This window comes from Hirundo rustica, chromosome 13, assembly GCF_015227805.2.
Source record: "Hirundo rustica isolate bHirRus1 chromosome 13, bHirRus1.pri.v3, whole genome shotgun sequence".
Taxonomy (NCBI): Eukaryota; Metazoa; Chordata; class Aves; order Passeriformes; family Hirundinidae; genus Hirundo; species Hirundo rustica.
Genome location: NC_053462.1, coordinates 9,619,085 through 9,630,058, shown reverse-complemented (window position 1 = coordinate 9,630,058; position 10,974 = coordinate 9,619,085). Strand labels below are relative to the sequence as shown.

General features: G+C 37.7%; 1 protein-coding gene across 4 annotated transcripts in view; it reads right to left on the bottom strand.

Annotated features, from left to right (window-relative positions):
* Positions 1-3,173: 3,173 nt before the first annotated feature.
* Positions 3,174-10,974, bottom strand: part of SLC12A1 (solute carrier family 12 member 1) — a 45,201-nt gene continuing 37,400 nt past the window's right edge. Inside the window, exons 23-27 of one of the 4 annotated variants that reach the window (XM_040076896.2) lie at positions 10,710-10,821; positions 8,227-8,313; positions 7,293-7,428; positions 5,266-5,333; positions 3,174-4,503 (exon numbers count right to left, since the gene is read on the bottom strand). In XM_040076896.2, coding sequence (XP_039932830.1) covers positions 4,368-4,503; positions 5,266-5,333; positions 7,293-7,428; positions 8,227-8,313; positions 10,710-10,821 — 539 coding nt within the window. In that variant the 3' untranslated portion in view covers positions 3,174-4,367. The remainder of the gene's footprint in view (positions 4,504-5,265; positions 5,334-7,292; positions 7,429-8,226; positions 8,314-10,709; positions 10,822-10,974) is intronic. The other 3 variants (XM_040076893.1, XM_040076894.1, XM_040076895.1) reach the window with 3 other exon arrangements.

The following is a 10,974-nucleotide window of genomic DNA, read 5'->3' as shown; positions in this document are numbered from 1 at the left end:
TGTCTTTTTACCTGGACTGAGAGCAGGAGTGGAGGCTGCTTTGTTGTACACAGAAAACAACAGAGCCTCTTTCAGAGTAATAGCCACAAAATTCTCCCCACTGAAGTTTAGGTGTTAAAACGAGGATTTTTATTAGAAGACAACCGTGGCTTTAAAAGAGTGACTTCCCACCCCATTCTTACTTTGCACAGCTGTCTCTTTCACAGTGATTAAGGATTGTAATTTAAAAAGGCTCTTATGATGTTGTCTGTTTATAATGAAACTGTTTTTGATTGCACATTTGCCGTACAGCATGGGGTTTGTGGAATATTGCCATTGCTTTTTTACTCCGCTCCAGACAATCTTAGTGTGTTTGATTTTGTTTGAAACTTAATTTCCTCTGATGAAATTCCAGCAAAGGGGCATGACTGTGGGTTATTGCACTTGTTCGTGGAGAACGTGAGCTGCAACTTGCTGTATGTTTTTGTTTCCAGTTTTCCTTGCGGAGTCAAGGCCAGTGTGAGGTGTTCCCTCAGCAATGCTGGCCACACGGTCCTGATAGCCTGAACACCTGCCAAGGGGCTGTGCCCTAGGTACCAGCATGAAGAGATGTTTAAACTGTGGCCTGATCTCTGCTGAAGCACAACATTTACAAAACCTTGACTTTCCTCATCTGAGGGATGAGTCACTCATTTAGCAAAGAGCACTGAAGGTTTCTGCTCTGCTGCTAGGAGTTAGAAAAGTAACAAGGGAGACAGAGCAGGATCTTGGAACGATCCACACTCACTTCCCTGAAGTCCAATGACAGGCAAACCATCAGAGGAAGACGTTTTTGGGAGACCCCTGAAATTCAAGCTGAAAATACTGAGGGTTACTGACATTCTGCTCCCCCAGCTTTGCTGATAGGTCAGGGACCTCTGCTTGAGGAGGGGTGACAAGCAGCCAAGGGAAGTGAAATGAGTCAGTAGTAGCTAAGAGCACTTGCAGCTGTTTGCCCCATATGCACAGCTGAAGTGCTGATTCCTGTTACCTGTTGACTCTTGCTAGAAAACTACTGATTAGTTGCTGAAACCGCTTTTGCTGAAAAGATCTTGAAATCCCTCATGGAATTAGAGAGGAAGAGAGAAAAAATGAGAAGTGTCTAGTTTTCTGAGGATTAGTATTGCTTAGTCAGGAAAACTTTTGCTAGGACTTTTCAAAGAGGTTATGAAAATGGCAGAGGTTTAAGAATGATGAAATTTCCTATTCTGGTGGTTGGAGCTTTGCACTTTGTGGTGATGAAGATTGAGTGGAAACTCCTTTGAGTGTGAAGTAGGATAACAACGTGCCTTTTGCAGTGCAGTTGCAGTTGTTTATCCTCACAATGCAGTGCCTTTTTGGTTAGGTAGCTTTACTACTTGCACAGTTGAGTAGCTGATTTAAAAATAAAGAAACAATCCCCTCAAAAAGAATCTCTGTTGGGGACTGAAAAATCTAGTGAAAGGCACATTGGAAGAATGCTGTTCTGGACAGCATAATCTGGACTGTGCTTTAACAGTATGGGATCAAGATGGACAACTTGCAAGTGGTTGAAATGCCTTCTGTGATACCTGTTGGAGCTCCACTAACGTTGGGAGGGAAAGGTAAGATTCACTGATAGAGGAACAATAGTGGATCATTTTAACAGGCCCTTAGGCACAAGCTTAGCTGTGTAGGGTGCCTAGGCTTTTGAACAAAATTCAAAATATTCTTTGTCCTTGCTTATTGCAATGGTATTTTCACACTTAAATGTCCCTGGGCACTTTACCTATGCTTGCTTTTATCGTGGCTCACCAAATCCAGCCTAAATTATATAAACTTGTGGAATTGGTAGTGTGATACAAGCTAAAAATGTGCTAGACAGCATTAGAGCTGTATTTTTTCCTAGAGCTGTCAAACATGTAATTAGAGTTTAGTTACTAACTTGTTGATTAAAATTCAGCAGTTTCTTTTGTGCATCACTTATATGAAGAAGTGTCTCTTACAGAGTTCGAAATTAGACAGGTAGACTAACAAAATTTTGCAATCTAAGTTGCAATTTAAGATGGTCCATAATTAGTATACTCTCCGAATGGGTCTACACACATTCAGAAATCATGGTGAGGAACAGAAAGTAGAAGCTGCTAGGAAAATATTTTGTTTAAATTACTTGTGAATTTGTGGAAATAGCACCTTCAGGTAGTTAAGTGCTGTTGCATCCTGAGTTTATCCTATTACACTGCTGTGTGGGTACATCTTCTAATTAATCACTGTAGTGCAAAGAAGAAATTTTATAGAAATGTGTATGTTAGTACTTAGTTTTTGATGACTATTTATTTAGACAGGTATCTCTTGGGATTTATTTTTGCAATGTCCACAGCAGTGTGTGTGTGAAGAGAAGTGTGAATAGTATTGAAAGTGCCATTGCTGGTTCATTTTGTGCTCATTCTCTTTTTGGATCCACTTAGGTCCCCCCAAACAGTTTGGGTCAATGTTCCCTATAGATTGAGAATGACAGTACTTGGGGATATTTAGGAAACAATCCCCAGTCATGTACATAATGAAAGGGTTTAATAGAGGTGTGTAAGTGTAGGTCCGGGCCCTTGTGTGGACTGTGATAAGAAACACACAAAGCCTAAGTGGAGCCTCCCTAAAGGCTTGGCTTTGGCCGGGTGCCATTCGGAGTGTACCTGGGTGAGGTGAGGTGGAGGGGATGGTGACCATTACAATTCTGCAAGGAACTGCAAGGACCTGGCAACACCTAACAAGCTCCGGTATCACTGCTGACATCGCTGTGAAGGATGGGAATAATCTTGTTTTGCAGGTGCAGAATGTGAGCTTTGCTTTGCTCAGAGTTGTGCAGGAAATCTGCTATATGGAGGAAACTTCTGTGTAATGCAGTTAGATTGTAAAATCATCCTTCAGCCTGGTTGTAAATGTGTAAGAAGCAAAGGAAGAATATTATGAGAAAATATCAATATTTAATATCCTGCCTTTAATAGATGGAGAAATAAAGCATGGATTACTGGGCTACATTACTGTGTTCTGCTGAATTGCTGCTGTTGAGAACAGAAAAAATATGAATATTAAATATTTGTCATTTTTGGAGATGGAATGCTAAATCCACTACAAGTTAAATTCTAATAATTCAAGGAAGATGGAGGCTGAGGCCTGATTTAAAATATACATTTAATGAAATTTAGGGTTCCCTGGCTTTTGTGAGGTTTAGATATTGGTTGATCTCTGCAAAGGAGTTGCAGGGCTACAGAAAATAAATTAGCCATGTTCCTCAATGGTGTTTAATTTAAATAATGCTTACACATAGGATATAGCTTTACCCATATAAAAGGGAAGCTGTTTTTCTTGACAGCTGAAATTATAAAGTATCATAACATTGCAGAGGAGAAAATAGAAAAATTACACAACTTAATGAATTGCCTTTATTTTAAGTTAGTGTATAATTAATAGTATTTAGAAAGTCAAAAAAGAGAGAAATTTTTATATAAATCAAAGGCATTCAACTCAGCTAATGAGTTTTTGTTGTTTTCTAATCACATAAATCACGGTACATATTATCCCAATGTATAATGTAAGATTGTATTAACGCTAATATTCATAGCAAAAATGGTCGGAATATTTAGCATTTTACTAATTTTTTTGGTGAAATTTCCTTACCATATTTAATTATTTCAATCACACATTCCAGTGTATGTCAGAGCTTGAAAATGCATTATAAAGTCTTGCAATAGTCCATATGCTTATACATCTAATTTTTTGTTTTGTTTGTCACCAAATTAGAAGTGTTTGAATTAATTTAAATTAGCAGAACATTTTAGGTAAAAGCATCTGCTGTAGGCATAGGTCTTAATTTGTCAATATTACAATCAAAAAGTATTGCATGTATTCTATTTGCATTCTATCAGTTCATGACTTACACCTGATGGATGCCATACAGGTTTTTGTCTCAAAAGTTGGTGCATTTAATTTTAATCCTACTGTGTGCCCATTAGCAACTATGATAGTGCAATTTGAAATAATTAGTTAGAGATTTAATGATTTCTGTCTTATCACAGTTAATTTTTGCTTTCTAGGATAAATATCAAAAACCTTTTCAATACCTTATAAAATCAGAAGAATTTCTTCTTTGTGTGCACAAAATATTTGCTGTCTCATATGATATATAGGTAGATTTTCCTTCTTTTGCCTGTACTGGAGTGGAACACCAGCAGGGACCATTTACATTTCTTATCTAATTCTTTGATGTGTCGCTTTGGATTTTTGAAAATCTTTTTTTAGATTTGTATTAAATGAGTGTGTCTTTGATGAACCATTGCCATTAAAAACATAGCTATTGGAATCAAGCAAGGCATATTCCAGCCACTGATGTTTTTCTAAGAATAGAAAGTCAATACATTTTTGTGGTTGCCTCTGACCATTAAGACTGGAGGAAGGTTCTTGGAGAGAATTTCTAGCCAAGCCATGTACAGGTAATCAGACACTGCTCCTTTTCTTGCCACAGGGAGGCTCCTGTTTGGGCAGAGGAAAAAATAAAATTATCAATATGAAGGCAGGGGTAGCCCAGGCTTCTCATTAAATACTAAGCAGAAAACATCACTGTACATGCACATGTATGTTCATATATAACTCTGATATAATTAGACTACAAGATTGTTTCAATATCATAAAGCCTTAATTTGCCAGCCCTTGCTCACCTGATTGTACCGGACATGTACTACTTGTGATTGTAGCCTTAAACTGGTAAAGAATATTTTTGGAGTCATAAAACTCACACATAGTATGATTTTTTAAAAAGGATAAAAATGAAACACGTGCACAGTTTTGCAGTCCATCAGCCTATTTTCTGATCTGCAGTTACTGTGAGAAGGCAGTTTTAAAATATGAGTCAATTTATGGTAAGCATTACATGACTACCCCTTTTTTTGAGACTGAATGGACAGAACTGCAGGGGTCTATCTGTGCATCACAAATGCAAGCTAATTTATTAAAGCTGTATATAAAAAATATGTCTGTAAATAAAAATCAATTCTGGAAAGGTATCTTTTTTTGGTAATTATATTGATGGCCTCTTTTCCTTTATACAATTACTTCATCACCAGGAAAGATTCATATTCAGTGCAGTCCCAGAGAACCATCAGTCCAGTTGCAAGTCCTCCAGAAGGTATGTAAAAGATTACCTTTGTGCTCAGTGAATTAACACAAGGGTTTCTGTAGCTCGAGATCAGAATCCCATTACACATTATTCTTAGAATCAAAAATCTCACAACTCACAGGACAATGAGGTTGGCTGCTCTCGAATGCTCTTGTAAGAGTTCATTCAGACGAACTTGGCGGAAACTCTGATTAAAACACAACAGGGAAAAGAAAAGCGGTCAGTGATCCTCAGTTCTGGTGTCTTATGGAATTCTACACTCCCTTGCCTGCAAGATTTTCTGCCGTTGCTTTGACAGCCCTGGGAGCCACGTCTGCTCTGGGTTCCAGAGTCTCAGCAATTACAAAATATGAAGCTAAGCCACACTTCTTTATTAGTATAGTTACATTAGGGCCACTCTAATGGTTTAGCCCTGTGTAAGTTTTCCTGGGGGTAGGGATTATTTTTGTACTGAACTTACTTTATGGTCGAGCTCAAGCCCTCAAAATTTTTATAACTTAACAAGTCACAGGGAACAAGAAACCAGGGCAGGTTTGTGTAAAATAGATGTATCTTAACTGATTTTGTAAATTATTTTCTCTTTCCCTGGAGGAAGTAAAAAGTATGTTTTTCTCCATTCAGACCTTAAATTTTCCTTCTCTACAGAAATTTCAGTGTTCTTGTTCATGTTATATAGGTAAGAACACTCATAATTTAGCCAGCTGTTACCTCATGAGAATCATCCTATATCATCACCCTTTATCTGTGCTGCCAAGGTTTTTCTCTGTTGAATTGTAAATGTGTTCTAATGTCCTCTGTAAAATTCCCAGAACAGCCCTACTTCTGAAGATAAGGGGCAAGTCTTTCCAGATGTGTAAGCTAAACTTTTTGTTGCTATTCTTGTTTTACAGACTAATTTGGCACTTTCATATTGCTGACTCTTTTCAACTTTTGAGGAATTTTTCTGGTTCCTTAGTTAGTGACCTAGACAAGACCAAGCTTAATCACATATTTTTTTCTATTGTATCCTCATTGGTTATGCATGCAAGCATTTGGGATTATATTTCTGTGGTCTTTTATACTGAGGTGTTTTAAGGGCTCTGACTCTCAATTTTTGATAATTTAAGGTGAGAATAATTCTAAGGTTTTCTGCCCATAGCTGACTGCTATAACCTTATGCTGTTTATCAGCTCCATGAAGAGAGTAATACAGTGAGCAGTCAGTCTGCTTCCAGCTGCTGCAGTCAGTAGTATAGTGTGTTATCTTAATTCATCATTGATTTCTGCTTATGTTAATATGTCAGGCTGTGACTTCTGGCAGCCCTGAGCTCGGAGTTGCAATCCTTGCTCTGTCGAGGAAGTTACCAGCACCATAACGTGGAGATAACTGAACTCCCAATGTACTCAAGTTAATTCCACAGGAACCATAACTAAAATTGCTAGATTAATCCTCTGTGAGTTACAGGAGAACTTATCTCTTAAGGGTGAAAGAGTGTGCATCCTTTTGTCACTGGCCTGATGAAGGCTGGTGGTTCATTGGTAAAAAGGTATTTTTCCAATAAATTTAAAGACCAGACTGGGCTGTAATTCACCCAGTGGATCAAAAAGCATCAGCCTTGAAGTTCCTCTGAGCTGTTGGAGAGCTTCTGCATGGTAGGCTGGTTTAGTCTTCACTCTGCCATTGAGGTAAGAATTCATGCTCAACCCTGCTTTTGGAGAAATTTCTACCCTTAGCTGAAGTGTCTGGATTCAGTTCTAAATTGCTGGTGAGTGTTTGGAACTCCACCCTGTAAGAGATTCAAGCTCCAAAACAGTGGAGCCATTTAATAAACCTCAGCAGACCCAATTAGCTCAGGCTCAGTGCAGTAGCTGTGTGGCTTCTGGTTCAGAGGTGGTTTTCATCTGGCTGGCTTTGATGTGGGCAGAGCTTCTCATCAGCCTGGAAAATACTGCGTAAACATGCCAAGGTCTGAGAGAGCTCAATAATGCAATCATAACACACCTCTGCAGTGTTTACAATATAAATCCAATCTGTAAATATCAAATACAGGTTTGTACATGTCGTGTTTCTAATGCCGTATCTGGTATTTCACTTTTTCTTGCTAATCGCTTCAGTCATCTGGAGGGTAAGAAAAGGTACAGATGTAAAAAGGTAGGCGAGGCTTTACCTTCTCCTTGAATGCTTCCAGCTCTGCATCTGTAATTTTCCATGGAGTCTCTCGCTTTAATTTCTCAGCAGTTGTTATATCTTTGCAGCTTTCATGGAGGCGATATGGTTCAATCATCTCTTCAAAGAATTTCCAGCTGAAACATGAATTACAAAGGAGGCCCTGCTGCAGGGTATGAACTCACTAACTTATTTCACAGTCACTGTGTATGACAGGGCTCACTGATAATAATTATAGCTGAAAAACATGCAAAATCGTTAAACTGTTCTTTGCTACATTCTGCCCCAAGTTATATCTGTACCACTTCTGTATGTTTGGGTTATTTGAGGATAATTAAACACTGCATTTAGCAGAGAATTTTCTGCATTGTCCTGGTTCTAGCAAAAATACTGAAATGAGTTTTACAGTAACTCCAAACTGCAGTACATTGGTTACTAATTTTAACAAAGAATATGGGTCTCCTCATGGAAACTGAACGTTTTATTATTGTTTCAGCACTAGCTGGACCAATCACCTCACTGATATTGTTTTACTGATGGTTTTAATGCAGTGGATAAATGGGTGTAACAAACTGCCTGTCACAAGGGGCTGAAGAAAACACTGTCGGCTTTTTTGCTATATGTGGACCCAGAATTGTGTTCAGGTTTTCTCTCTAAATTTCAAGCTGTTTCTTGAGCTTCTGAATATTTGCATCTGGAGAACCTTACTGTCCTTCTGTACTTCATTGCTAGTCCATTGCTGAAACTATGTACTATCTAACTAATCTACTATCCCACAGAGACCTCAGGGAGTTTCTTCTGTATGAAGTGACAGTGTTGTTTTCTGTGATGTGGTGTGCATTTTGTGTTTGTTTGTTTTTAAATGTTCAGCATAAAAAAATAAACTCTACATAAAGGCTGGCTTCTAAATAGTAGATTTTGTTAATGCTTCTTACCTCTCTTTGTTGGGCTTTATATTGATATCACAAATGATATTTATATCAGCAAATTTTATTCTGAATTTGCTTAGGAGTGAAGCCATCCTGAAAACAAAAGAGAGAATGTTTTATCACTGTACTTCTGAGTGTCTTATATCAAAGAACACTTGTAAATGAGCTAGACAGCTGCATTTTATATCTTATCTTTAACTATATGACAAATTACTTTAAATGCTTTAGTGTTTCAATTTCCAGTTACAGAACTAGAATAATGTGATTACTGTAGCATAATTCATTTAACTGATGATTGATGAAAAATACAAAATAAAAAGAAATTAATAGCAGACAGAGGGCAGGTGCTTACATTTTGAGGAAACAATGGTACTTTAAGTATCCCCAAACTTAGTGAATTATAAAGGAAGAATATTCAATATTCAGTACATCAGAATTCTCCAATACTTACAGAAGGCTTCTGTTACTGGCGGAATGCTATGGATGCAGTTTTACAATATGTAAATGTGTTGGTGAAAATTTGGTCCATATGGTTGATGTCCAATACTAAAAGAATCTTCTTCATCTTTTTCATTTATGAATTTATACTGATCTACTCACATGTTGTCTTTTCACATGTTCATAAAAGAAAATAACTTTGTTTTTCTGCTCTAGGTGGTAGAAGGAATAGTTGATAGTTTTTTGTGTGTTTGTGCTGAGGATAGACAGGTTTAATTAGGTCCATTTTGCCTTTGTTTGAACCATGGTTGGGATCTTGTGGTTCTTCCCCACACCTCCTTCTCCCACCTTCTTTTTTGTTTCTATTTTTGGTATGTGAGCTTTGGGTTTTGAAAAGGTCAGAGACTTCCTAGGAGCACACCGCGGTAGAAATAACTATTTGTTTATGACCTGAGAGTTTACTCTTTCTTTTTAACCTATTTATATAAAAAGAACATACTGCTTGTATAAATCTTGATGTCCCTTGTGGCAGTCCCTGCTTTGAACATGATAAAGAGTACAATCTAAACTTCTGTGGAAAGGTTTTAATATTTGGGGAATTACTTGCTAGTAAAAGACCAGTTAAATTTGACTTCTGAATTCAAAATACATGACTGAAATTGTGCTCGGATGACTTTGTATTAGATCTGCCTAGGGAATGGAGGAATCACCCAGCCCAGATTTGTCTCTTGAAAGCTTTTGCATGTGGCAGGTAGGTAATGTTTTGAGGAATGCTGGTGTTTAGGCAGCAATACAGACACATACTGGTTTCTTGGGGACACACTGAGTCTCTGTCAGCTGTCTTGATTATGCTGTTTACTCTGGCCATTGTGGGACAAGCTGTGTATGCAGGTGTCACAACTGCCCCTGTGGAATCTGTCATATTTTGACAAATCACAATTTGATGTGAAAACTTCGTACTTCCAGCAAAATCAGGTGACTAGAGGGTCTAGGTTCAGGAGCTTCTTTACAGTCCTGGACAGCCAAGACTGGGCAGACTCTGGACAGGGAGCAGAGAACACTTCCCAGCAAGTCCTTGAGTGGCACCAGTGCTTTTTTTTTACCCAGTTATAAGGATAGTTTGTACAAACACTTGTGAATCTCTTCTGCAGAAGTACATTAACTTTAGGGGGCTGTTTAAAACTGGTGGAACCACAGTGGAGTAAGGTTTGCTTTATGAGTTTCCTTTTGATTTAAGGGAACATCCTGTGGCAGTTGTCTTTGCAGGGTACTGTGTTGTAATCCTAGTAAAGCTGGTGATTCTAACTCCTCTCCTTGCACCCCTCTCACTTGTTTGCCTCTGGAGTTTTGGCTGGAGATGATGTTTTAAACTCTAACATGGTGCTTGTGCTCTTTGTTAAGCAGTCACTGACTTTCATCTCAAATTGAGCTGCTTCCACTGGTGGTGAAATGGCTGTGCCTGTAATGTGTAAAGTGCTTGGAAGGAAAGATCTTACATGCAGTGGCAATAAAAATAAGTTTGTATTAGTAATTTTCATTTGCTCAAAGGCAAATGATGATTATGAAATTTAGACTTTCTTTAAAACACTGAGTAAAATCAACTTGGCCTTAAAGTTGATTAACTTGCTCTTTAACTTCTTCATATTTTACCACAGTTAATCACATTTATGTGAGCTGTCTATGCTATTTGCATGTGAGAGCTTCATGTGCAATTTCACTTCCTGTTACCTGGACAATCTCATGTAAATCCCATAAAAGTAATTATATTCTCATTACAGAGTGCAGACTGCTCTTCTCAGAGACAGGAATATGAGCTATTAATGGGAAAAAAGTGCTGGATGTGAGTTTCCTTTGGTAATCACCATTTGCAGAGCCTTAAGGGCTATGCCATAAGCTTAACACCTTTCAATCAAGTACTTTTTTTTTTCATGCTGCCCACAGTACAACAAACCAGTTGTGCTGAAAAATTCCCACTTTCCTGCTGTATATGCATTATGTTCAGCATTAATTCAAACTCTTTAAACAAGTGAGACAAATAAAGTTATATTTACACTAGTTTTTCTTCTTCAATCCTATTGACTTTTCCTCCAGTGAAGATCCTTAATTTACAATTCTTCCACTTCTTCCTGAGAGTTAGAATGTAAGGAATTAGGATTGTTAGTCCTGGAAGAAAATAGAGAATTGGAGGAATATCAAATTAGTGCATTGCATTGTATGGTAAAAATTCTGTCTTTCAGCAGTGTTGAATGTAAGTTAATTTTAAAACATTTGAGTCTGACATAAAATTGATTATGTAAGCTTAATAAAAACCAGTTT